The sequence below is a fragment of the Phyllostomus hastatus genome, unplaced genomic scaffold (genome assembly GCF_019186645.2).
Source record: "Phyllostomus hastatus isolate PE091 unplaced genomic scaffold, TTU_PhHast_1.1 phas_contig_30, whole genome shotgun sequence".
Taxonomy (NCBI): domain Eukaryota; kingdom Metazoa; phylum Chordata; class Mammalia; order Chiroptera; family Phyllostomidae; genus Phyllostomus; species Phyllostomus hastatus.
This window is the reverse complement of record NW_025333841.1, coordinates 406,459-434,323: the sequence shown is the minus strand read 5'-3', so window position 1 is coordinate 434,323 and position 27,865 is coordinate 406,459. Positions and strand designations below refer to the sequence as shown.

General features: G+C 41.5%; 1 protein-coding gene across 1 annotated transcript; it reads left to right on the top strand.

The window, feature by feature from the left end:
• Nucleotides 1-75: 75 nt before the first annotated feature.
• On the top strand, nt 76-23,445 carry ERCC6L (ERCC excision repair 6 like, spindle assembly checkpoint helicase). Its single transcript, XM_045839461.1, has 2 exons — nt 76-198; nt 19,469-23,445. Exons 1-2 carry the CDS (start codon nt 131-133, stop codon nt 23,139-23,141), a joined length of 3,741 nt encoding a protein of 1,246 aa, XP_045695417.1. The 5' UTR covers nt 76-130; the 3' UTR covers nt 23,142-23,445.
• Nucleotides 23,446-27,865: the final 4,420 nt, after the last annotated feature.

The window sequence follows — 27,865 nt, the reverse complement described above, 5'->3', positions numbered from 1 at the left end:
TTGCGGATTGACCAACCAGGAGGCCGACGGTTGGAGCTGCCCCTCCCTCCATGCGCACAGCGCTTGCGCAGGGCGGGAGCGAGCGAAATTCAATCTCCGGCGGAGATTCCTGGGACCTAACCCGAAAGTCATGGAGGCGTCCCAGGGGTTTGTGGAAGCCGAGGCTTTAAGCCCAGAGCAGGCTGCCCGTTACCTGAGGTATGTCTGGTCTCTGGGTGGGTCCAGCTCGGAGGCCCTGGTTGGGAGTCGAGGGGAGGGGGGACTCGGACCCTCCCAGGCGCCTAAAACTGCTGAGGTGGAGCAGAGTAAGGCGCAGGCACCTGCTCGGATTTATAAAGTCTGGGGAACCCTCCAGTATCCTCGTTTTGGGTCAGATAATTCACCGTTATGAACTCCTTAAGAACTAGAGCTTCAATTGATCAAGCTTTTCTTTTTCTTTTTCTTTTTAATATTCAGGACTGAATTTGCCAATTGGCAGATTAGATTAAATGTAGCTTTTCTTGAGTCTTTCCAGCCTCCGAAGCCCCAGGCCTAGGGAATACAGAGATAAGTAAATCATCATCCCTCCTCCCCAAACTGCTTACAGTTTTGTAGTGGAAAGGAATGGATAAGCTTATAATGATTAATAAGTGCTGTAAGAGGTATAATGTGCAAGGCATAGTATGAACATTAAAGGAGGGAATGGCGAACTACGAGGGTTGCTGAGCGAAAGGAAGGCCTCACAAGAGGAAGAGACACTTGTGTTGAAAAATAAGTTAAGTGTTCTCCAAGATGGCTAAGGATGGAGAGGGCATGGTGATGTGGGAATAAGCATTACAATTTTTAAAAATTGTGATAAAATCCACACAACATAAAATTTACCATCTTAGCCATTCTTAAGTGGTATTAACTACATTAACGTTGTGCAGCCGCCACCACTATCCATCTTGAGAACTCTTTTCATATTGCCCAGCTAAAACTCCATATCTATGAAACAACAGCCCCTTCCCCAGCCCCTGGCAACCATCATTCTACTTTGAATCTGTCTCTGTGAATCTGACTCTTTTAGGGACTTCATGTAAGAGGAATCACACAGTATTTGTTTTTCTGTGACTGGGTTATTGCATTTAGTATAATGTTCACAAGATTCATCCATGCTGTGTCATGTGACAGGATTTCCTTCCTTTCAGAATAATATTCCATTGTATGCATATATCACATTTTCTTTATCCATCGACGGACACTTGGGTTGCTTCCATCTCTTGACTATTGTGATAGTGCTGCTGTGAACACAGGTGTGCAAATAGTCTCTTCAAGATCCTGCTTTCAGTTTTTTTCAATATATACCCAGAAGTGGATTGCTGGATCATATGGTAATCCTATTTTTAATTTCTTGGGGAATTGCTATACTGTCCTCTAGAGTAGCTGCACCATTATATATTCCCACCAACAGTGCACAAAGGTTGCAGTTTCCCCACATCCTAGCTAACACTTATTACCTGTTTTGTTGTTGTTACTAGCCATTCTAATGATAGTGAAATGGTATCTCATTGGGGTTTTGATTTGCATTTGTCTAATAATTAATGATATTGAGAATCTTTATGTACCTATTGGCCATCTGCATGTCTTTGGAGAAGTGCCTGTTCAAGGCTTTTTTTAGTTGCGTAGTTTGTTGTTGCTGTTGTTGAGTTGTACTTTTTCTTTTCATTTATTGGTTTTATTTTTTTAGAGACAGGGAGAGATTGATTTGTTGTTCTGCTTATTGATGCATTCATTGGGTGATTCTTTTTGTAAAAAGATTTTATTTATTTTTAGAGAGAGGGGAAGGGAGGGAGAAGGAGAGGGAAACATCAATGTGTGGTTGCCCTTTGAGTACCCCCCACTGGGGACCTGGCCTGAAACCCAGGCATGTGCCCTGACTGGGAATTGAACCAGTGACCCTTTGGTTCGCAGGCTGGCACTCAATCCACAGAGCCACACCAGCCAGGGCCATTGGTTGATTTTTGTATGTGCTCTGACCAGGAATTGAACCCACAACCTTGGTGTGTCAGGACGACTCTCTAATCAATTGAGTACCCAGCCAGGGCTTGAGTTGTAGTTCTTTATATATTCTGGATATTAACCCCTTATCTGCTATATGATTTGCAGATATTTTATTCCATTTTGTAGGTTGCCTTTTCATTCTGTAATTGAGTCCTTTTTTAAAAAAGATTTTATTTATTTATTCTTAGAGGGGAAGGGATGGAGAAAGAAAGGTAGAGAAACACCAGTGTGTGGCTGTCCCCCACGTGGCCCCCACCAAGGACCTAGCCTGCAACTCAGGCACTCGCCCTGACTGGGAATCAAACCAGCGACCTTTCCGCTCACAGCCCTTGCTCAATCCACCGAGCCACACCAGCCAGGGTTGTGATTGAGTCCTTTGATGCACAAAAGTTTTTTTTTAAATTATGTTTTACTGATTATGCTATTACAGTTGTCCTGATTTTTCCCCCTTTGCCTCCCTCCACCCAGCACTGTCCCCCCACTCCTTCAGGCAATACCCCTCACTATTGTTCATGCCCATGGGTCATGTGGTAAGTTCTTTGGCTACACCATTTCCTATACTGTATTTTACACCCCCATGGCTATTCTGTTGCTATCTATTTGTACTTCTTAATCCCCTCACCTCTTCACCCATTCCCCCACATCCCCCTCCCATCTGGCAACCTTCAAAACACTCTATCCACGGTTCTGTCTCTGTTCTTGTTTGCTTTGTTTTTTAGATTCAGTTGTTGATAGATTTGTATGTTTTGCCATTTTATTGTTTATAGTTTTGACCTTCTTTTTCTTAAATAAGTCCCATTAAGCCCTGGCTGGTGTGGCTCAGTGCATTGAGTGCCAGCCTGTGAACTAAAGGGTTAGTGGGTCCTTTCCCAGTCAGGGCACACGCCTGGGTTGCAGGCCAGGTCAAGTCCAGTAGGGGGCATGAGAGACGCAAACACACATTGATCTTTCTCTTCCTCTCTTCCCCCCTCCCTTCCCCTCTGTCTAGAATAAATAAATAAAATTGTTAAAAAAACATTAAAAAATAATAAATAAGCCCCATTAACATTTCATATAATAATAGTTTGGTGATGATGAACTCCTTTATTTTTTTCTCATCTGGGAAGCTCTTTATCTGCCTTTTGATTCTAAATGATAGCTTTGCTGGGTAGAGCAATCTTGGCTGTAGGTCCCTGCTTTTCATTACTTTGAATATTTCTTGCCAATCCCTTAAAAATTTATTTTATTTTTTATAGTTCAATTTTTTAAAGATATTATTTGTTTATTTATTTATTTTATAGAGGGGAAAGGAGAGAGAAAGATAGGGAGAGAAACATTGATGTGCGAGAGATAAATTGGTTGCCTCTTGCACACCCACAACTGGGGATCTGCTCCACAGCCCAGGCATATGCCCTGACCAGGAATCGAACCTGTGATCTTTCAGTTTGAAGGCCAGCGCTCAATCCACTGAGCCACACCAGCCAGAACTATAGTTCAATTTTAATTTAATTTATTTTTCAATATACTGTACTTTATTTCTTTTATTGAATTTACTGAGGTGACACTGGTTAATAAAACTATATAGGTTTCAGTTGTACAATTCTATAATCCATTGTCTGTATATTGTTTTTTGTGTTCACCCAAAGTCAGGTCTCCTTCCATGACCATTTATCCCTCCTATACCCCCTTCTACTTCCTCCTACCCCCTTTCTGTCTGGTAATCACCATACTATTGTCTGTGTCTATGAGCTGTTATTTTTTAAGAAGTTTTTTAAATTTATGTAGTACAAAGGAAAAATGGGGAAGTGAACAATTCTGTCTCCCTTTTCAAAAAAATTATGTTCTCAGGCTCTTAAAAGCCAACCCTGGCCAGTGTGGCTCAGTTGGTTGGAGCATCCTCCCATAAACTGGAAGGTTGTGGATTTGATTCCCAGTCAGGGCACATACCTAGGTTGCAGGTTGCGTCCCAAGTTGGGGCACATGGGAGAAGCAACAGATCAGTGTTTCTCTCTCACATCAATCTTTCCCTCTCTCTCTCCCTGTCTTCCTCTCTCTCTAAAATCAATAAGCATGTCCTTGGGTGAGGATTAAAAGAAAGGCAATAGGTCTGCTTACAGAGGAATAAAAGCACATTTTTGGACTAAGTTACTTGACTTAAGATTTGGGGAAAACAGTGGGTGGCAGTGTGGTGTGGTAGAGCGCTGGCTTTAGAGTTGAGCCGTTTGTGCTTCACATTATGGTTCTGACACTTGCTATCTGGGAGACCTCAGACGAGTCGCTTGATTTTTCTGACCCTGGGTTTTGCCATCTGCAAAATGATGATAAGGCTTGAGGCCTTCAGTCCCCACCCCTCCTTTGTGTGAGCAAGCAAGAGGGCCACTCATAGGTTCCTTAACACTGCCTCTCACGCTGGCAGCTGTCTGTCACTCACTCCCAGGGGCTTTCTTCAGAACATTCTCAAATTGCCTCCCTCCCACTCCCCTCAGCAGTCACGCCCTTATCTCACAGTCATCTTCTGGTGTCACAATGCTTAACTTCCTTTCACACTCTCCCTGTCTCATGAGGCCCCATCTCTCATGACCCCTCAACTCTCATAGTTCCCTGTACTCCTAAACTTTCTCAGTTCTCTCCTGTCTTCTTCCAAATCCCCCCACACTGAAACCACCTTGCACAAAAAGCATTGCCTTCTCTACCTTCTCTACTGTTCATAAATCTGTTCCTTGGCACAATCCTGCCCTCACACAATTTCTGTCTGTCTTTCTCCTTCCCTCCCCTTTCTGTCCCTCACTTCCCCTGTCTTTCTGCCTCTCCTGCCTAGGAGATGAAAGAAAACTTTGAAACTTGCTGTCACACCTGCTTTCGTTTTCTCACATCTTCATTTGCTGGCACATCTGATAACTCTGTGACACTGTCAGATCTGCTCTCCCTTGGTGATGCCAGCCCACCAGCTCTTCTCTTACCCTCTTGGACACCCACTGCCCATTTGTGCTCTCTATGCCCCACATGCTCCCACTGTGTTGCACGCCCCACCGTTGCCTCCCCTTTCTCTGGCATTCTCTCCCCGCCCCCGCTATGTCTCTGTCTCTTTCTGTCACCAATTATCTCTCTCTCTGTTACCTACCTCTGTCACTCACTCTCCCTCTTTGACACTCATTCTTTCTCATGCTCTCCCCCATTGTCCTTCTCTGTCACTTACCAACCCCTTCTCTGTTGTGCACCTCTCTTCCTTTCTGCCACTCATTTGTTCACAGTCATCTCCCTGCTTACACTGTCATCCATTCTCTCACCCACTTACTCTTTCTGTCAATCCACCCTCTTTTTCTCTGTCATCCTCCCCACTCTGTACTTCTGTCACCCCTTCCCCCTTTTGCTGTCACCCATGATCTCTATCACCCATTCTCTGCCTGTTTCTCTATGACCCATTCTCTCTGTTACCCACCCTTTCCCTGTCACCTACTCTGTGTCACATTCTCATTCTTTCACACATCCTCTTTTTTCTCTGTCACTTTATTTTTCTGGGTCCAGTCAGGAGGTAGAAGCCATACAGTATATTAAAACATGAATTTTAATATAAAGAATTATTAAACTGATAAATGAGAGGCTATAAAAATAAGGAAATTGCATTATGGTACCCTAGCGCTATGGAAGAGAACCCAAGAAAGGTCACACTTGGAAGGGGGCCCTCTCCCCAAGGCTGCGGCTCAGACCCCCTTGGAGAAGGTATAGTTCTGACCACTGGATAGCAGAGAAGTATGTTGTCTTGCCCAGGCCACGAGCTGGTCTGCATTTCCTAGGCTAACAGGAAGCAACCTTCTGGAGTGCAGGTTGGGAGCAGGCTATCAGCAACCCATGGCTTACACAAGCAAAAGAGGTAGGGCCCAGGGCATAAGCGAGCTGCTGGGAGAACTCGTTTCCATGTAGGGAGGGCTGCAAGAAGGTCATCTGGCCAGGTGGACACTTCAAGGTCATGGAGGGACTGCATGTTCTTGGGTGTGGCTGACCCACTGTGCTGCTGCAGCTGGCAACTTCAGGAGAGCCCCTTCTTCCTGCAGTGTCCCTCAGGCGCCCTCTACTGAGAAAACTTAACATTGTGCTGGCTGTATATGCTTCAAGGAATTCTGTCTGTCATCACAGAACAGGTGTGGAGGAGTGAATTTGGAACTGAGAGGCAATAAATGATGACTGGCAGAGTCACCCACCCTCTTTCCTATGTTGTCCACCTTTTCTTTCTGTCACTCACTGTCTTTGCCACCTTCTCTGTCACCCACTTGCTTGTACTCTATGTTGTCCACCACTCTCTTGTTTCACCCATCTGCTCTCTTTCTCCATTCTCTATGTCTCCCAATTTCTCATGTTACTCTATTCAAACTGCTTTTGTCAAGGTCACCAATGACTTTCATATAACCAAATTTAATGGTCAACTTATAATCCTCATCTTCCTTGACCTACCAGCAGTATTTGACAGAACAGATCACTTTTCCATGAAACACTTTATTAGCCTTGGCTGGTGTGGCTCAGTGGATTGAGTGGTAGCCTGAGAACCAAAAGGTCACTGGTTGGATTCCTGGTCAGGGCACATGTCTGGGTTGTGAGCCAGTTAGGGGTGTGTGAGAAGCAACAAAAAAAGAAACACTCAATTCATCTGGCTTCCAGGACCCCTCATTCCTTTGATTTTCTTCCTGCCTCACTGGTTGCTGCTTCTCAGATGCTGCTGAGTTCTCCTCATATCCTCAATCGCATTTTCTTCTAATGTACTTCAAGGTAAATTCTCAGACATCATAGCATTTCATTTTAGTATGCATCTCTAAACAAGAACATATTTTTTTTTTAATATTTATTTATTTATTTATTTTTAGGGAGGGAAGAGAGAGAGAGAGAGAGAGAGAGAGAGAGAGAGAGAGAGAGAGAGAGAGAGAGAGAGAGAGAGAGAGAGAAAAACATCAATGTGCGGTTGCTGGGGGTTATCGCCTGCAACCCAGAAATGTACCCTGGCTGGGAATTGAACCTGGGACACTTTGGTTCCCAGCCCGCGCTCAATCCACTGAGCTACGCCAGCCAGGGCAAGAACATATTCTTACAAAACCATCATATCATGTTACACCTAACAAAATAAACGAATTCTTTGTTATCAGTTAATACATAGTCTGTGTTTAAATTTTGAAATGGTTTTAAGTCTTTTTATAATGGGTTTGTTTCAATCAGGATCCCAAAAAGGTCCACACACTGCATTTGATTATATATTTCTTAAGCCTCTTAATCTTTTAAAAAATATTTTATTTTATTTTTTAGAGAGGGGAAGGGAGAAAGAGGGAGAGAAACATCCATGTGCGGTTGCCCCTTGGGCGCCCCCTACTGGGGACCTCATCTGCAACCCAGGCATGTGCCCTGACTGGGAAGTGAACAGGTGACCCTTTGGTTAGCAGGCCGGCGCTGAATCCAGTGCCACACCAGCCAGGCAGCATTACTTATTTAAACGAGAGCTTTGGCTTGGTTCTTGAAATATGAGTTTTAAGTCATGGGGACTATGTCTCCCAGGGTGTTTGAATTGCATGCTCCAGTGCCAGGCAGTGGCAACCAGGGAAGGAATGATGTTTGGGGTGCAGGTTGTGAAGGAGGTCTCTAGTGGCTACGAAGATAACCCAGATCATATCATGCAGTCTACTTCACTCATAAGGATAGCATACGCCCCCACACATGCATGTGCCCTGACTGGGAATTGAACCAGCAACCCTTTGATTCACAGGCCAGCACTCAACCACTGAGCCACACCAGCCAGGGCTTAAGCCTATTCATCTTGAACAGTTCCTCTCCACCCTCCACTTTTATTTCTATGCCAATGATTTGGATTAGTCTGATGGCTTCCTTGTAGTGTCATTAGCTTGTTCTCTTATCTCCTGTAATTGAAATTTAAAGGTTAATAAATGAGTGGATAAGGAAAATGTGGCATATATGCACAATGGAGTATTATTTAGCCATAAAAAAGGAAATCCTGCCATTTGTGACAACATGTGAGTGGGTGTTGAGGGCATTATGTGAAGTGAAATAAGTCAGATGAAGACAAGTACCTTATGATCTCACTTATATATGGAATCTAACCACATAAACTTCTAAGCTCATACAGAGGATAGATTCTTTGTTGCCAGAGGAGGGCTATGGGAGGTATGCAGAATGGATGAGGGTGATCAACAGGTGCAAACTTCTAGTTACAAAATAAATAAGTTGTGGGGATGTAATGAAAAGCATGATGACTGTAGTAATACTGTACTGCATATTTGAGAGTTGCTAAGAGTAAATGTTAAAAGTTGCTAGCCCAAGGAAAAAAATTTACTATGTATGGTGACTGATGTTAACTAGACTTAGTGTAGTGATCATTTTGCAATATTTACAAATATCAAATCATTATGTTGTACACCTGAAGCTAATATAATGTTGTATGTCAATTATACCTCAATTTAAAAAAATTAAAAAGAAACTGTTCTGGAGCAAAAAAAGATTAATGTTCAATATTTTTGACATGGATACTTAGTAGGGGAGGCAATGTACTTAATATTACATCATAGCAGGAAGCATGTAGTGTCTGATTTTCTTGCTTTTAGTAATGTTAAGTAATGGGTTAAGGTTGGTCACAGGCTGATCATTTCTTTGCAGAGTTGCATTTTTTTGCTTTTCGTGGATAAGTAATATGTTGGAAACACTTGAACATCATGTGAATATCCAGTTCCCCATCAACCTTTCATTCATTGATAGTCATTGCCCAAAATCAGTTACTTCATTGTGGATTACAAAGTGGTGATATGCTAACTTCACTATTCTTTCTGTATTCATTAGTTGGAACTCTTCTGTAAATGTTCTTAATGTTAGAGTGTCAGACTGCCATGTTTTTTTAAACTGTACTCCTTTCTTTGTTGATCTTACCTAGGTTCTTGTCTTTAAATCCCATCTTTATACTGACAGTATTCACATTTTTTACATTAGTCCTGACCTCTTCTGAATTCCAGACTCCTATATCCAAGTACATACTCGACATTTCTCCTTGATAATAGTCATATGTAACATAACTTGTCCAAAACCAAAGGACAAAAACCACAGGACAGAAACCACGTGTTCACCTCAATAGGTGTAGAAAAAAAAATTTAACAAAATCTAGCGCTCTTTAATGATAAAAGCACTCAACAAGCTGGGAATACAGGATAACTTTGTCAGCCTGATGAAGGGTATCTACAAAAACCCAAATTAACATTATACTTAATGATGAAAGTCTGAAAGCTTTCCCCCCATATATCAGAAACAAGACAAGGATGTCTGTCTGCTCTTTTTACTTCTATTCAATTTTATAATTTATTATAATTCAACATTGTAAGAGAGGTTATAGCCAGGGCAGTTAGGCAAGAAAAAGAAACAAAAGTCATGTAGATTGGAAAGAAAGAGGTAAAACTGTATCTATATTTGCAGATAGAATAATCTTTTATATAGAAAGGCCTCTGAATCCACAAAAAAAAAAAACCTCTAAGAGCTAGTAAACAAGTTCAGCAAAAGTTCAGGATACAAAATCAATATTAAAAATTCAGTTGTATTTCCATACATAGCAGTGAATGAAATTAAGGGAACAATTCCATTTACAGTAGTACTAAAAAGAATAAAATGATTAGGAATAAATTTATGTAAGGAAGTGCAAGACTTATACACTGGAAGTGACAAAACATTGTTGAAGGGGGTTCCAGAAGGCCTGAATAAGTGGAAGGAGAGCCAGTGTTCATGGATTGGAAGACTTAATATTGTTAAGATGGCAGTACTCCCCAAAGTAATATACGGATTCCAATGCAATATCTGACAAAATCCCAGCTGGTTTTTTTTCTTTTTGCAGAAATTGACAAGCTATTATAAAAGCCTTTTGGAAATGCACAAGTCCCAGAATATCCAACACAATCTTAAAAAAGAACAAAGTTGGAGGACTCACAGTTCCTCATTTCAAAACTTACTATAGAGTTATTGTAATCAAGACAATGTGGTTCTAGTATAAGTACAGATATGGGGCTCAGTGGAATAGGAATGAGCATGGAAACTCTTTCCTGGAACAACATAAAACACCCATACTTCAGGCATTTTTTAGGTGCAGGGATTATGGTTGCTGTTGTGTTTTGTTGTGTGTGTGTGTGTCTGTGTGTGTTGGAGTTTTTTGTCCACTCAACAAGATGTGAAATCCACCTTCTGGTAATAGAGCTTATCCCCTGGCCACTAGGGTACGTAAGAAATATTCTTTAAAACTTGTTTTGCGGTGTAAAACAGTTTAATGACTTACTATTGTAACCACCACATAGGTCATGGTTTGTTTTTAGATTTATCCTCTTGTTGTAATGGAAGGACTTGTCTACTTCCCCACTGACGTGGCCTGAAGGTGGATTGAAGGCAAACATGAGGGTTCAGGACTTCTTTCCAAACAACCCTAGCTTTGTTCAAATTTAGGAATAAGTGCTTGCTTGAAGCCCCAGGGTTTTGCACTCTAATGTGATGGTTAACTAGATAACTTTAGGCTGGAAGATTGGAGACTTGAAGTACGAAAAGCCCGTACCTATTGTAAAAGAAGTTAATATTGTTCTTGGAGAATTTTAAAAATTTTTCATTAGACTTTGTCTCAAAGGGCCAGTCAGGATTTTCACCACCTAATGCTTCCCAAAATAATAAAACTTTTTCCTGCTGAGGACATTGGCTGCTATCATCTATCTGGATGCCAAAACATATTTACTGTGCCAGAAAAAAAAGATAATTTTGGTTTTGGCATAGCTGTTAATTAGCTGGGGGTTTTTTTCCAGAGTAATTAGCCAGCAAGGTCAGCTGCTTTCTGAGGGCATGTTGTTAACATGCAAGAGGTTGCTCTCTTCCTGTTTATTCTGGCAGAGGAGTATTTACCCAGTTGAACCAAAGTTACAAAGAAGGGGGACCAGATCCTTGCCTGCCTTTACCCACTTTGAAACAGGCCTTGCTCTTCCTGCCTGCTTGTATTCTCTTTGTGACAGAGTATGAGGGACCTGCAGGGGCACTAAGAACCTTGGATCTCTTTGGGGCCATATGCTTTGGTCCAGTTAGTTCTTATCTGTGGAATCCAAAGCCAGTGACACAGATAGTATATACTGCAGAAAGCCATACACTGTTTTAAGTGATTGGTCTTACATGTGGACGGTATTAAGCCCAAAATCAAACCTTGTGTAGGCTCTGATCCTGAGAGCTGTAGGGGTACTCCCTACCTTTTTGGAAAAAGCATTTGGAGGGGAGAGCCATGCAGAGTCAATGGTACTTTTTCAAGTTGAGGTAAACCAGAGGTTACAAACTGGCAACTCTTGAGCCGTGTTCACAGAAAAGTTTTGTTTGCCCTGCCTCAATCCACTCAATCCACTGAGCCATACCTGCCACAACTGCCTGGGTCTTTTTTGTGCTGTTGAAGTACACAGTGAGTTCCTTAAGCATATTAATAACCAGTGTTTTGAACTCTGCATGTGATAGATTGCTTATCTCCATTTTGTTTAGTTCTTTTTCTAGAGTTTTGTTCTGTTCTTTCATCTGGGTCATATTTCTTTGTCTCCTGATTTTGGCAGCCTCCCTGTGTTTGTGTCTGTGTTAGGTAGAGCTGCTTTGACTCCCCATCTTAGTAGTGTGGCCTATTATAGAAAAGCGCACAGGTAAGTTGGATGGGGCAGAGCCTTGGGTATTTGCCAGGTCAGGGCCACCTGTGCTGCTGATCTGTGGCTCTCTGTGGGAGAGAGCTTAGAGAGGGGATGCTGCCACTGCCTGGCTTCTGGAGTTTTGTGCAGGAGGAAGCTGTCTCCTGGCACTTGTCCAGATGCCAAACACTTCAATTTCTCCCCTTATGCCACTCTTGCCCTTCCAGCTGTTGCCCTGGTGCTGAAGCCCAGAGGCAGTAAGTCTGCTTAAGTCCTAAGTCCATTGCAGGCCCTTTAAGGATACTCCTGAGAATCCTAGTTTTTTTCTGCTGTCACAATGTCCACTGGTTTTCACAGCCAGAAGTTATGGGGACTTATCTTCCTGGCACTGGAACCCTGGGCTGGGTGGTCTGGTATGTAGCTGGGATCCCTCACTCTCAAGGTATCCCTCCCGATTTTCATCCTCCACATGTGGGTGTGGGACTGCCCATTCTGTGTCTTGGCTCCTTTTCATGTCTCCACACTTCTCCATGCATCTCCACGTCTCCACCACTCACACCTGTCTGGATGAATGTGGCTTCTTTAATTCCTTGGTTGTTGAACTTCCATACAGCTCAGTTTTCTGATTCTGGGTGATATTTGTTTTGTAGTCTAGTTGTAATTTTTGCTCTGGTTATGTGAGGAGGTGAGCTGTATTTACCCACATCTCCATCTTAACTAGGAATAACCCCCAGTGTTTTTTTTTTAAACATATACATTAGTTACCATTTAAAAATCAGGAGAATTCACGTAAACAATTAGAATTTCCTACTCTTTTTCAGCCATCAAATGATCTTGGTAACTTTGGTAACCTTGCACTTGTCATGTAGGGATGAACAGCCATTTGCCCACTTTAGATGGGGTATATGGGTCTCAGTGTTGCTTTTCATACAGGAGCTTCACTTGATTCTGTTACTTACTGTGTACCTATAGGTCTTTGTTTTGACACCACTACACTTTGGGTGTGTTCAGAAAGGACCAAACCTGGAGAGTTAAAATAGAATTCTGTGAGGTTTGAAGGCCACTGTTCTTCATTCCTGGGTTCCCCTGTGGTATGCTCTAATAGCCCTCTTTCCTTTTCCTTTATAGCTGTTATTATAATTTGTAACTAATTATTTATGTGGTTCTTTGATAAATATCAATCCCCTGTACCATAAGCTACATGAATGCAGAGACCTGCTTTACACATGATAAGTGCTTAATACATATTTGATGAACAACTGAAGCATATTTTGGTTAGCCAGATGTCCTGCAACCACAGTGGTTACATTCACCAATGGAGGACCTGTAAACATTGGGTGATTATCACAGGAGAATGTTTAGAGAGAGAGAGAGAGAGAGAGAGAGAGAGAGAGAGAGAGAGAGAGACTTTTCTGGAGCACCACTAAGCTCAAGTTCTTCCATTGAGATCTCTAGTAGCATGATGCTTCGGATTTGTTTCAAACTTGGCTGCTTATAAACACACTTAAATTGTATTAATGTTGAAGTGATCTCTGAATTCTGCTTGATGTTCTGTCTTGAAGGGTGTTTTACATACCAGGTCTTAGGTTTTAGGGCTTGTTATAGTCTGCTAGTATACTGTTAGTGGAAGAACTTTTAAGGTAGCTTTGATGGAGTGTTGCAAACTCCTGGAAAGATGAAACATCAGCCATTATATCTGAAAGATGCTTTCTTTCTCTTAACTTTTGAGTATCTTGATCTCACTTTCATGTCTTCAGAAAACATTTACTTAATGTCTCCTGTAGACCAGCCCACACTGCTGGTTGCTAAGGATACCGTGGTCCAAAAGACACATGTCTTTATAGTCCGGTGGGGGAAAAAAGACAAATGAAAATTGTCATATGGTAGATATAAATACAGAAGATATATTCCTAATCCAGAATTATAGGGTTTGGACTGTGCATGTACATGCATGAGAGAGAAAGGGAGTTGTCAGGGGAGGCTTCTTGGAAAAAATAGTACCTTTACTGACTTAAAGGATGAGTGGGAATTAGCTAAGCAGTGGGGAAGAAGCTGATGCACGTGACGTACCAGATAATTTCATGTATAAAGGGTGAGAAGCAAGAAGCATGGCCTCCAGAGTAGTGTAGGAATTTAGTATTGCTAGAACACGGTGGAGGTGGGAAGCGTGGAAGCAGATCTTCGGATCTTGATGGTAAGCCTGGGAGAAATATATGGAGGCAAGATGGAATTGTGGATAAAACAGTGGCTTTGGGTTTTTTCAGGTGTCAGTTAAAATTGTAGCTCTGCCACCTCCATCCCCTCAGTCTCCTTAAACAAATGGCCATTCCTTAAGAAATTAAGTGCAGAATTACTGTGTGACCCAGCAATTCTACTCTTAGGTATGTACCCAAAAGAATTGAAAATGGGGACCCAAACAGATACCTGTACATCAGTGTTTTTTGCAACATTATTTACAAGAGCCAAAAGGTGGAAACAACCTAAGTATCCATCAGTAGATGAATGGATAAACAAAATGTGTTTATATGCAATGGAATATTACCCAAACTTTAAAAGGAGTGAAATTGGGACACAGGCTGCAATATATGGATGAACCTTCAAAACATTATGCCAAGGGAAATAAACTAGACACAACAGGACAAATATTGTATGATTCCACTTGTATAAGATACTGAGAACAGGAAAATTCACAGAGACAGAAAGTAGGACAGAGGTCACCAGGGGTTGGGGATAGAGGAGAATGGGGAACAGTTTCTATTTGGGTGATGAAAAAGTTTTAGAAATAGATAGTGGTGCTGATTGTATAACATTTTAAATGTAATTAATTTCTTTGAAGTATAATTAAAAATGGATAAAATGCCAGCTTTTATATAGATTTCACCATAATAAAAATCCCCAGAAATTTATTTTCTCATAGTTCTGGAGGCCAGAAGTCTGAAATCAAGGTGTTATCAGGGTTAGTTTTTTTTTTTTTCCTTAGGAGACTGTGAGAATCTGTTCTTGCCTGTCCTAGCTTTTGGTGGTGCTAGCAATCATCTTGCAGTTCCTTGGCTTGTAGATGTATGGCTCCAATATCTGCCTCTGTCTTCCAGTTCTCCACTCTGTCTCTCTATATCCAACTGTACCCCTTATAAGGACACCGGTCAGGTTGGATTAGGGCCCACTCTTACCCAGTATGACATCATCTTAACTTGATTACATCTGCAAAGATCCTAATTCCAAGTAAGATCACATTCACAGGGGGATGTCATTCAACCCACCATAAAGCCACCATCATGGATAAAACGGGGGAGGGGGAAGTACATAGAGTCAGAAGGGCAATGACAACAAAAAGATCCCCGGAAAAACCAATGTTTATAAGGGGACAGGCAGAGGGAGAGGAAGTCAAGATGCAGACTGAGAAGGAATGGTTAGAGAGGAAGGAAGAAATCCAGGAGAGTGTTGTGTACCATTGCACCCAAGGAGTAAGAACTTCAAGAGGGAGGTGGTGGTCAGTGGTATTCAATGTAGCAGAAAGGTCAAGGAAGATAAAGATCAAGAAGTGGCCATTGGATTTGGCAATATGAAAATCATTGGTGCTCTTTCTTGGTTGAAACAGTTGCATTATAGTGCTTGGGTAAGAAGCCAAATTCCAATGTGTTATGACTCTCAGTTAGTTAGGTGTGACTCCAAACTGAGGCAGCAATCTATGGGCAAAGCCGTCTTTTCCTCTTTTGCTTTTCTTTTGATCCAGTACCCAGATTCTGTTATTAACATTTCAGTATACTTGTTTTTATTACATATCTTGATCCATTTTATGTTTTGGATGCATTTCAAGGTTAATTGCAGGCATCAGGGTACTTTTTCCTACTTTAACATGCATACCATTAATTAAATTTCAATATTTCATTTGTTTCTTTTGAAATAAAATTTACATACAAAGAAATGCACAAATCTTAAGTTGTACATTTAGTGAGTTTTTATTTTTATTTTTATTTTTATTTTTTTTTTAAAGAAAGGGGAAGGGAGGGAGAAAGAGAAGGAAAGAAATATAGATGTGAGAGATACAACTATTGGTTGCCTCTTGCACACCCCCAACCGGGGACCTGGCCTGCAACCCAGGCATGTGCCCTGACTGGGATTTGAACCGGCATCCTTTCAGTTCACAGGCTGGCACTCAGTCCACTGAGCTACACCAGCCAGGGCCATTTGGTGAGTTTTGACAGGTGCATATGCTTGTGTAACCCAAATCCCTGTCAAGGTATAGAACATTATCATCACCCTAGAAAGTTCCCTTGTGCCCCTTCCCCAGCAATCCCCACTTCCACTTTCCAGAAGCAACCACTGCTCTGATGTTTTCCACCATAGATTAGTTTTGCCCACTCCAGAACTTCATATGAATAAAATCACACCGCTTATACAGTTATGGCTGGCTGCTTTGGCTCAGCATGCTTTTGAAATTCATACATATATGAATTCATACATGGATTAATACATCTAGTAGTTCACTCTTTTCTATTATTGAGTAGTATCCCATTGTATGAATATACCACAGTATTAATCCAACTGGTCACTTGGGGGTTTTTTTTGTTTTTTTTTTTTTTAATTCTTAGATGCCCATCTCACAAATGGGGCAAAGCTGTGAAAAGCTACTTATTAAATAAGAGGAACTTCAGAAAAAAAGAGGAACCTTACTGAGTCCTGGTATATATCTTAAAGCAGCTCTTAAAGGGTGGTCTGTGGACCATAAGCATTAGCATTACCTCATAAAGTTACAGAAATACAGATTCTTGGGCCTCACTACAGAATCAGAAAATCTGTACTGGAGTCCAGCAATCTGTTTTAACAAGCTCTGCAGGAGGTTCTGCAGAACATTGAGGCATCCCTGTCTTAAAGAATGAATTGAGTGAAGTTATCTTGGAGTGCATTCCAGGAAGAGGAGGTTGCTGTGACCCTAAGCTGAGAGAACACAAATTAGCAATGATGGACATAAGAGGTTAAAAATAAAACGTTTAAAGCAGGAAGTGACAGGAGTTAAGGCAGAGAGGTCAGCAGTTCCTGGCTGTTTTGGAATGCCAAGCTGAGGAGCTTAAACTTCATTCTGTAGGCCACAGCAAGCCAGTAAAGATTTTTTTTGTTAACTGTTTCATTGAGGTACATACTTGAGGTACATTGAGGTACAACTATATATTGAGTATAGTTGACATACTATATATTCACCCTTTTAACATGTACAATTTAATAACTTTTAGTGTAGTCACAGAGTTGTACACTCATCACTACAATTAGTTTTAGAACATTTTTATCACCCCAAAAAAGGAATTCCTTACCCTTTAGCCATCACTATCCCCAGTGCCTGGATCCCCTACCCTCAGCTCCTGGCAACCACTAACCTACTTCCTTTCTTGGTCAATTTGCTTATTCTAGATATTTCACACAAACCAAATCATAAAATGTGTGGCCTTTTGTGGTTGGCTTATTATTTCATGTAGCAAAATGTTTTGAAGTTGTAGCATAAATCAGTATTTTATTCCCTGTTAATGGCTGCAAAACATTCCACCAAATGGATATATCACTTTTATCATTCATCAGTTGATGGATATTTGTGTTATTTCCTCTTTTGGCTTGATGAATAATACTGCTATGAACATTCATATACAAGATTTTCTGTGGATTTTACCAGAGTTTTCATTTCTCCTGTGTTTGTACCTGGGAGTAGAATTCCTAGGTCTATATGTAACTTTATATGTAATTTGTTGAGGAACTGACAGGCTGATTTCCAAAGCAGCTGCACCATTTTACTTTCCCACCAACAGTGTTTTGAGAGTTCCAGTTCAACGCTTGGTATTTTCTCACTTTTTGATTTGGGCCATCTTAGTGGGTATGAAGTGGAATCTCATCGTGGTCTTAGTTTGCATTTCTCTGATGAGTAATGATGTTGAGCATCTTTTCATGCACTTATTGGCCATTTGAATATTTTCTTTAGAGAAATGTCTCTTCACAGCCTTCGTGCATTTTTAGTTGGTTGACTTTTAATTATTGCATTTTAAGAGTTCTTTATATTTTCTAGGTACAAATCCTTTATCAGATACATGATTTTCTCCCATTTCTTGGGTTGTCTTTCTACCTTCCTGATGATATCCTTTGAAGTACAAAAGTTTTTTTAAAGATTTTATTTATTTTTAGAGAGAGAGAAAAGGAAGGAGAAATAGAGAGAGAAAAACATCAATGTATGGTTGCCTCTTGCATGCCCCTTGCTGGAGACCTGGCCTGCAACCCAGGCATGTGCCCTGACTGGGAATCGAACCAGTGACCCTTTAATTTGCAGGCCCGTGCTCAATCCACTGAGCTACACCAGCCAGATGAAGTACAAAAGTTTTTAATATTAATGAAGCCCAATTTATTTTTTCCTTTGGTTGCTCGTGTGATTGGCATATCTAAGAAGCCATCGCCAAATCCAAGGTTATGAAGATCTGTGCTTTTATTTCCTTCTAATAGTTTTTGTAAGTTTAGTTCTCATATTAGGTCCTTGGCCCATTTTGAATTAAAATTTTGTATAAAGTGTGAGGAAGAGGGCCTATTCATTCTTTTGTACATGGATATTCAGTTAAAAAGACTATTTTTTTTCTCAGTGAATTGTTTTGGCATCTTTTTGAAATCAATTGACCTTAAACTACCGAAGAATTTTAAGCAGAGGAGTGACATGATTCCTCCTATATTTTAAGACAATAGTGTTGGCCGCTTTGTAGAGAGTGTATTGGAAGGATCAAGAGTGGATGTAGAGAGACCAGTGAGTAGGAAGTTGCAGTTTCTAGGCCAGAGATGATCATGACTTGGACCACAGTAGTGGTAGAGATATAGAGAAAGACACAGGTTATACTCGGGAAATAAAGTTAATTGGACTTGGGGACTGTCTGACTGGAGGGGTAAAAAGGGGAGAGGTCAAGGATGACTCATACTTGGGTTGCAATCAAAGATAATCTTCAGATTTCCAGCTTGTTTGGCTAAGTGGATGGTATGTTTTTAGAGGGGAAATAATAATTTTAATTTGGGGTTAATTGAATTTGAGGTGCCTGTGAGACTTTCAAGTGGAGGAGTCCAGAAGGCAGTTGGAATATGGATCTAGACTAGAGCTTGGGGTAAGACCTGAGTTGGAGAGAGTGACTTCGGAGTCATGAGCACACAGGTGTGAGTGGAAGCTCTAGGAGAACCTGAGGAGAGTAAAAAGAGTGAGAAGAGGGCCCAAGACTGAACCCTCTTAGAGGAAGAATAGGAGTCCAGGAAGGACACAGAGAAGAAATGGCCAGTGATTGGGGGTGGGGTGTGACATAAACCAGGAGGAATCTATCAGGATATGGTGGAAGGAGGGAATTTTAAGGACGGGAGTGATCAGTAGTGTCAAATGCATCACAAAAGTCCAGAAAAATAAAGCCTAAGTGCCAATATATCTTTCCTGTTTCCATGCTCCCACAAGATAGGTTGATTGGATGATTTTTTTTAAAATCACTGCGTACTTCTTAAGGGTGGCAGTTTTTTTGTGGGTTTTTTTTTAATGCTGTGGGACAAATCACCTTTGCCACATACATTTCCCACAACTAGTGCATGAAGGTGTTGCTGGCAATGTCTGGTGGATATTTGTGTCTTAAGTGATGCCAGCTTTCACTGGCATCTTCTGTGCTAATCCTCATCTTGAACTGAGGTTATTAAAAGCCTGACTGCAATTTAGATTTCAAAATGGACTCTGAAGTATTTTTAGATGGGATGTCCAATCTGTTTTCTTTCTTTCTGATCTTAATACATATGTATTTTTTTTTTTTACCTCTTTTTAAAAGATACGTGAAAGAGGCCAAAGAAGCAACTAAGAATGGAGATCTGGAAGAAGCATTTAAACTTTTCCATTTGGCAAAAGACATTTTTCCCAGTGAAAAGCTAATGAGCAGAATCCAAAAACTACAGGAAGCCTTGGAGGAGTTGGCAGATCCTGGAGATGATGAATTCACAGATGTGTGCAACTCTGGCCTGCTGCTTTATCGAGAACTGCATGACCAACTATTTGAACACCAGAAGGAAGGTGTAGCTTTCCTATACAGCCTATACAGGGATGGAAGAAAAGGTGGTATCTTGGCAGATGATATGGGATTGGGGAAGACTGTTCAAATCATCGCTTTCCTTTCTGGTATGTTTGATGCTTCACTTGTGAATCATGTGCTGCTGATTATGCCAACCAGTCTTATTAGCACATGGGTAAAAGAATTTGACAAGTGGACTCCAGGAATGAGAGTCAAAACCTTTCATGGTCCTAGTAAGGATGAACGTACCAGAAACCTCAGTCGGATTCAGCAAAGGAATGGTGTCATTATCACTACATACCAAATGTTAATCAATAATTGGCAGCAACTTTCAACCTTGAATGGCCAAGAGTTTTTGTGGGACTATGTCATCCTTGACGAAGCACATAAAATAAAATCTTCATCTACTAAGTCAGCAGTATGTGCTCGTGCTGTCCCTGCCAGGAACCGCATCCTCCTCACAGGAACCCCAATCCAGAATAATTTACAAGAACTGTGGTCCCTTTTTGATTTTGCTTGTCAAGGGTCCCTGCTAGGAACATTAAAAACCTTTAAAATGGAGTATGAAAATCCTATTACTAGAGCAAGAGAAAAGGATGCAACTCCAGGAGAAAAAGCCTTGGGATTTAAAATATCTGAAAACTTAATGGCAATCATAAAGCCCTATTTTCTCAGGAGGACTAAAGAAGAGGTACAGAAGAGAAAGGAAAGCAACTCAGAGGTCAGACCTTGTGAAAAGAATCCAGATGTTGATGCCATTTATGAAATGCCTTCCCTTTCCAGGAAAAATGATTTAATTATTTGGATACGTCTTGTACCTCTACAAGAAGAAATATACAGAAAATTTGTGTCCCTAGATCACATCAAGGAATTGTTAATGGAGACACGCTCACCTCTGGCTGAGTTAGGTGTCTTAAAGAAGCTGTGTGATCATCCTAGGCTGCTCTCTGCACGGGCTTGTCATTTGCTGAATCTAGGGGCTGTCAGATTCTCTGTTCAAGATGAAAATGAAGAGGAAGATTCCTCAGATGTGGACCATATTGGTGAAATATCTGATGATACACTGATGAAAGAATCTGGAAAAATGATATTTCTAATGGACCTTCTTAAGAGACTGCGAGATGAAGGGCATCAGACTCTGGTGTTTTCCCAATCAAGACAAATTCTAAACATCATCGAACGCCTCCTAAAGAATAGACACTTTAAGGTATTGCGAATCGATGGAACAATTACTCATCTTATGGAACGAGAAAAAAGAATTAGCTTATTCCAGCAAAATAAAGATTACTCTGTTTTTCTGCTTACCACTCAAGTAGGTGGTGTTGGCTTAACATTAACTGCAGCAACCAGAGTGGTCATTTTTGACCCTAGCTGGAATCCTGCAACTGATGCTCAAGCTGTGGATAGAGTTCACCGAATTGGACAAAAAGAAAATGTTGTGGTTTATAGGCTAATCACTTGTGGGACTGTAGAGGAAAAAATATACAGAAGACAGGTTTTCAAGGACTCATTAGTAAGACAAACTACTGGTGATAAGAAGAACCCTTTCCGATATTTTAGTAAACAAGAATTGAGAGAGCTATTTACAATCGAGGATTTTCAGATCTCTGCAACCCAGCTGCAGCTTCAGTCTTTGCATGCTGCTCAGAGGAGATCTGATAAGAAACTAGATGAACATATTGCCTACCTGTATTCTTTGGGGATAGCTGGAATCTCAGACCATGATTTGTTGTACACACGTGATCTCTCTGTTAAAGAAGAGCTTGATGAGTTAGAAGATTCTCACTATATACAACAAAGGGTTCAGAAAGCTCAATTCCTGGTTGAATTTGAGTCTCAAAATACAGAGCTCTTAATGGAAAGACAAAGAACTAGAAATGAGGGGATCTTGCTGAGAGAACTTGTATTTACTTCTAAAAAAAGGGAGAAACGCCCTGAAGTGAATAAACCACAACCTCAGCCTTCACTTCTTTTAACTACTCATCATACCCAGGAGGAAGAAATCTGTTCCCAAATGGCAAGTGTGATCATTGATCTGCCTGAAGAGAGTGAGAAACACTATCTTTCAAATACAAAGATGAGTGTTACCATTGGACAAGATGGTGGGCACCCACATGAAAGGACATTTGATGCTGACTTTGTAGCTTTACCCAAGGAGTGTGCAAGTGTAGAAGAAATTTGTACCAATTCTTTATTGGGAATGACTCTACAAAAAGAGGCATCACGAGAGGGGCCTACACAGGAGGTAGTGCAAGACAATACTCTGGGAAGTTTTAATTATTTGCTTAGTGAATCTGTTAGAGCTGATCTTGGGCCAAATCTAGATGAACAAAAGGATGATGAGATTTTACATCAGTGTAATCCCTGGCCTATTAATCCCATAACAAATGAAAATCAAGATACAGAATCAAATGCATCTGTTATTGAAATAACTGATGGTGACTTGTCAGCATCCCATAGTGCACTGCAGGATGCTCAAGCAAAGGAGACCAAGTTGCAAGAGGAACCTTTAGCATCTTCATTACAGTATATGTGCGATTTCAATCTCTTCTTGGAAGATTCTGCAGACAATGGACAAAATCTTGCTAGTCAGTCTTTGGAGCATGTTGAGAAAGAAAATAGCTTGTGTGGCTCTGAGGCAAATTCTAGAGCAGAGTTTGTGCATAGCAAAGCAGGGCTGAGTATGGATCTTTCTGAGGAAGATGATGAGTCAGAAGTAGTAAATGTAAAGGTTAGAAGTAAAACAAGAAGGATCGTTTCAGATGGTGAAGATGAACATGATACTTTTAAAGATACTTCTAGCACAGATCCATTCAACACATCTCCCCTTCAGTTCTTACCTATAAAACAGTTTGATGCTTCAACCCCCAAAAGTGGCACCAGTCCATCTGAAAGGTTCTTTTCACCTAAAATAGCTAATAGTATAAATAAGTCTATAAACTCTAGAAGATCCCTGGCTTCTAGGAGGTCTCTTATTAATGTGGTTTTAGACCACGTGGAGGATATGGAGGAAAAACTTGAAACCAGCAGTGAAGCAAAGGTAGCTGAAGATTATCTGGAGGAAAGAACTGAGGAAAGCAGTGGTGAAGACTCGGACTGTACAGAAGAGGAACCTTCCGGAGAAACCCTGTCTCCAGAAAGTAAGTCCAGCTGCATAACTACACCTAAGTCTGGTGCTCTAGCTCAGGAGACCTCTCCTGGTGACCCTGGGCTTTTGTCTGGTGGACAGTTGGTGGATTCTCCTCAGGATAAGGATAAGGCAGGAGAGGCTGCAAATGACTATGAGACTCTTGTAATGCGTGGAAAAGCATTGAAAGAGTGTGGAAAAATACAGGAGGCCTTAAACTGCTTAGTGAAGGCACTTGACATAAAAAGTGCAGATCCTGAAGTCATGCTCATGACTTTAAGTTTGTATAAGCAACTTAATACAACTTGAGAATAACCTGTGTATTGTATTCCAAAACAAAACAGTATGAGGTAATTTGTTGTAGTTGGAGTCTTTGGGATCATGAAGCATTCAGGCTTAAGGTGAGAGAGATCTCAAAAGGCAAGTTTTGTTCCTAACTGTTTTGTAAATTCTGCCTTTACCCACTGTTTCTGCGCCCCCCCCCCATACATATGTTCTGATATTGTTTTAGGCATGCGCTATAAATCTAATAGAATGTTATTTTTAGAAAATTTTTCTGTGAAATTACTCTAGCCATTTTAAAATGTATTCTGAAAATGATCACTTTTGTATATCACAGTTCAGATACGATTATTAAAGTTACTTTTCTCAAGTGTTTTTCATTCACTTTCTTTCACTGAGATGATACAGACAAATGCTTATAGAAACTCCTTAGTTGAGGCAGGGCATTGTTATTAGTATTCCAAATCTAAGATCTGCTCTTTTATGCTGTCAGCTTACTATAGCATAAGGCTGGGTGCTAGGCTTTGTCACTGGTACCGTACCCTAGAGTCACTTTGCCAACCACTTAGCCATTCTTCCGTCACCACCATGTTCTGACATATGCTAGCACATTCCATCTTTGGGTTATAGACTGAAAAGGAATGTGGTTCCTTCTCAGGAACAAAGTGCAATGGAGCAGTGGTTCCTTCTCAGGAACAAAGTGCAATGTAGCACACTCTGCACTTGGTCACTTGAGCAGGAATACTAGCATTCATCAAGTACCTACTGTGTATTGGGTACTGTATATAGGTTTCTTGTTTAATCCTTAGCATAATCTTTTGAGGTCAAGGATGGCATTTCCATTTTTTTAGTTGAGGAAACTAAGACTCAGCGAGGCTGTGGCTTGTCCAAGATCACATAGTAAGGGATGAAATGGATTTTTAACTGTGTGTTACCTAGTGAACAGCATGCCTTAACTATATATTATAGCCACCATAATGTGACCTGTTTTTACTCACATCTGGCATCAAATATATAGGAGTTTTCACTCCAAGCAGTTCTCCAGTTCTCTGCAGATAGTCAACTGGGTGTCCTACCATTCAACTCAGTTCTGACACAGGATCCACAGGTGTCAGGGTGCATTCCCATAAAACTGCCCTTACATCAGATGCCACTTGCTGGTATTGGGTCTTCACATTATCCTCACTTGTGTCCACCTTGGCTACAAACTGAGGGCTCCCCTGACTGCCCTTCCAGGTTCAAGAATTTACTAAAATAGCTTACAGAACTATTATTACTCATTTTTATAAAGAATACAACTGTGAAACAGCCAAATGGAAGAGATGTATAGGGAAAGATACTGGGGTTGGGGTAGTGGGTGAAGAGTCCGTGCCCTCTGGAATTGCCACACCCAGCATCTTGATGTGTTCGCCAGCCCTCAACTTTAGGGCTTATGGAAGGCTCAATACTTAGCCATGATTATTTAAGTCATTGGCTATTGTTGATTAACTCAATCTCTAGTCCTCAGAGGCCAGGGAGTGGGGCTAAAAGTTCCAACCCTCTAATTTTGTCTTGGCCTTTGTGGTGGCCAGTTTGTATGAGAAGCTATTTAGGACCCTCTGGCCACCAGTCATCAGCATACAAAAGACCACCAAGATTCCAAGGGTTTTAGGAGCTGTGTACAAGGAACAAAGACCACTTATTTTTTTATTATATCACACATACATATATGTTAGTTATAAACTATATGTATATACTGTTTAAAAAAATTCAACCAGGGAAATTTGAAAATTTAATTTGCTTTAAGTGATTCATGAATTGAGCAGGATCCCATCCTGCAAGTAGGCTGCTCAGGTTGTACAAAATGGAAGATTTTTATAGGAAGAAGGGTGGGGCAGAATTACTAGCAAAAGAAAAAAAGGGGAAGGTTTCCTGACCAGCATGGCTCAATTTGTTGGGCATCACACCACAAAGTGAAAGGTCACCAGTTTGATTCCTGAGTTTCTCTCCCTTTCTAACTCTCTTGCCCTCTCTAAACAGAAGTAAATAAAATCTTTAAACACAGGAAGGCAAGTGTTTTTATGTAGATTGCCTTTTCTTTCTCTGGGGGTGGGGAATGGAGAGGGCCCATGTGACAGGTTATGTCATTGGCATTGACCAGAAAATTCCAGACTGGTTAAGATTACATTTCTGGTAAAGGTCAAAACCTCAGTTTGGTAAGTTAATAACTCTAGGTTTGGTACCATGGGCATTAGCACAAGTGATGCCATTTTGGACCTATGGTTTGCTCTGTCAGTTCACACTACTATTCTCATATGCTGTATATTGATGTACAGGTAGAAGATTGAGAAAGATGAGCTGAAATTTAAGTAATAGGTTACTTATTGAGAATACAAAATTTTGCTTACCAAAATAAATTATTACTAATATTTTAAGGTGGGTAATGTGATTGCCTATCTATTGTTACAGAACACAAGGGGGGGCCAAAGGGCAATATACTATTACCAAAAGGAACTCGCTATGTTTGTTATGTCCACTGCCTTATAGGAAAGACATCTCTCAATGCCAGAGATTCGTGGAAAGGAAAGGAAATGTTTATTTAATGCTATACAGACTTAAAGTAGTGACCTAATGTCTTCATCAAAATCCCAAAGTCCCTTAAAACACCCATAAACACACAACAGTCCTTCCTTCCCCCCTTGTTGAGTCTGGGGTACTGTATCAGGAAAAGAAATAGAAGTCTCAGGAGGCTCAGGCAGCCCCCAGTTCTTCCTAGTATTCCATCTCGGCTGGTAGGCCTCCCTTGGTTCCCGGCACCATCAGCTGTGTTGCTGGGATCTCTGCTAAAGCTGGGTGGTAGTTCCCCCTTCTAAAGCTGCAGGGGTCCCCACTCTGACAAAGCCACATGGTTCTCTGCAGTGCCACAGCTGAGTGGTCCTCTCTCTGCACTGCCACAGCCACGTGGTCCTCTCTGCACAATGGCCACAGGAGTCCCCACTCTGGCAAAGCCACGTGGTTCCCTCCCTCTGCACTGGCCATGGTCCTCTCTCCAATGGCTGCTGAGTCCTCTGCCAAAACCGCATGGTTCACCCTACGTGGCTGCAGCCAAGTGCTTCTCTCTCCACTGCCACAGCTGCATGGCTCCCTTTCTATTGCCACAGCCACATGGTCCTCTGCACAATGGCCGAGGGAGTCTCTACTCTGCCAAAACTGCATGGTTCTTCCCCTAATGGCTGCTGTGTCTGGGTTTAAATCCCCTTTCAATCTTCCTCTGCAGCCCCATTTCTGACTTCTCCCACAATTGGCTACACTTGCTAGCACTCCCATATCCTTCCAGCTGTACTGGGCTGCCATAGTGACTCTGGGTAGGTGTGGCCCCATGTCATGGAGCCAATCTTCTCCAAGTTGTCAGGCAGGCGCTGTAACTCAGGGGACCTGCCCCCAGTTATGTCTTGGTGGGGAAGTCACTTACATGCCCCTGGCTCAGAGTGTGGCCACAGCTATTTAACATATCTATGCAACCAGTTAAATGTTATAGATATGTTAAATGACCATGCCAGAGGCTAGCTGCAAAGCTGTTGCTATTCAAAACAGCTCTCAATGGCCCTGCTCCATGTGTCCCTTCCCCCAACCCACACCTGTGAGGGGTGGGTGAGGACATCCTAATATTTCCTGGACACCTTGAGTTCTGGGCCCTATTCCAAATCTCTATTTGGGGCCCCCCTCTTGGCTGCACCCTGTAACACTATCATTAAAAAATCTTGGTGGTAACTGACTCAGCAATTCATACTCGGCATCTAAATCCAGCTCCCCCTTTCCCTATGTAGACTTTGTTTATCAGTTCCTTCCATCAAGCATAGGAATGTTTTTGGAAATCAGCTGATGTTTAAAACAAGGCCTCAGCCTCTTACAATTTATTTGCCTGCTAGGGAACTTTAGGGGCCTGTATACATTTGATTGACATTGAGGCATAAGTCCTACATGTACAGTCATGCACTGCATGTTTCATTCAATGACATACTACATATATGACATGATGTCACAGGTGGGCACAGGTAACCAGGTTCTTGATGATCAGAACAAAGAATTGAACTGAACACCCAGAGTTTATAGCAGAGAACATGGTGATAGGGGAATCAAAACTTGGAAAATTTTAGCTTAAGGTAAATAGCCATAAATCTAGCAAGTAATGTGTATGTTAAGCTTTTTGTTTCAGAAACTACAGATGAGGCCCATCTGGCGCCTGAGGGAAAAAAAAAACTGACCTTCTGGAGTGCTGGCTAAAGATACCACCTGGAGACATCCCTGCCAGGCGACTACCCCTCCCCTTGGAATTTCAAAGACTCTCACTAACTCCTGTTTGCCCTCCCCCAACCCCCTTATAAAAGATCTGGCTGGGAAAAAAGAGGAAGATGGTTTGTTAGGGTATGAACCCGCCATCTTCTCGGATCGCCGGCCATCTGAATAAAGCGCCTATAAAAGATTCAATCACTGTCATTGCTTATTGGGTTTGGTAGTGACGGGCAGCCCGAACGCCGGTGTCTTTTCTGGTTACATATTTTGGCGACTCTGCCGGGACAGACTTTGGGACTCTCCGGTAAGTTTGGGTGTTTGGCGGGGAGTCCCATTGGCTGCCTGGACTGAGGGGCTCTGGGGGCTTGGAGTCAGAGAATCCTAAGCAGCTGCCAAGTGATTTCACTTGGGGATTCTCACCCCTTGCTCCCAGCACCTCTTGTCATGCATCACACTGGATTGAATCGTTGCGCTTTCTG

Coding starts and splice junctions, on each gene's coding strand:
- ERCC6L (XM_045839461.1), top strand. CDS start 131: ATGGAGGCGTCCCAGGGGTTTGTGGAAGCCGAGGCTTTAAGCCCAGAG. Junction 199..19,468: donor CAGGCTGCCCGTTACCTGAG/GTATGTCTGGTC, acceptor TCTTTTTAAAAG/ATACGTGAAAGAGGCCAAAG.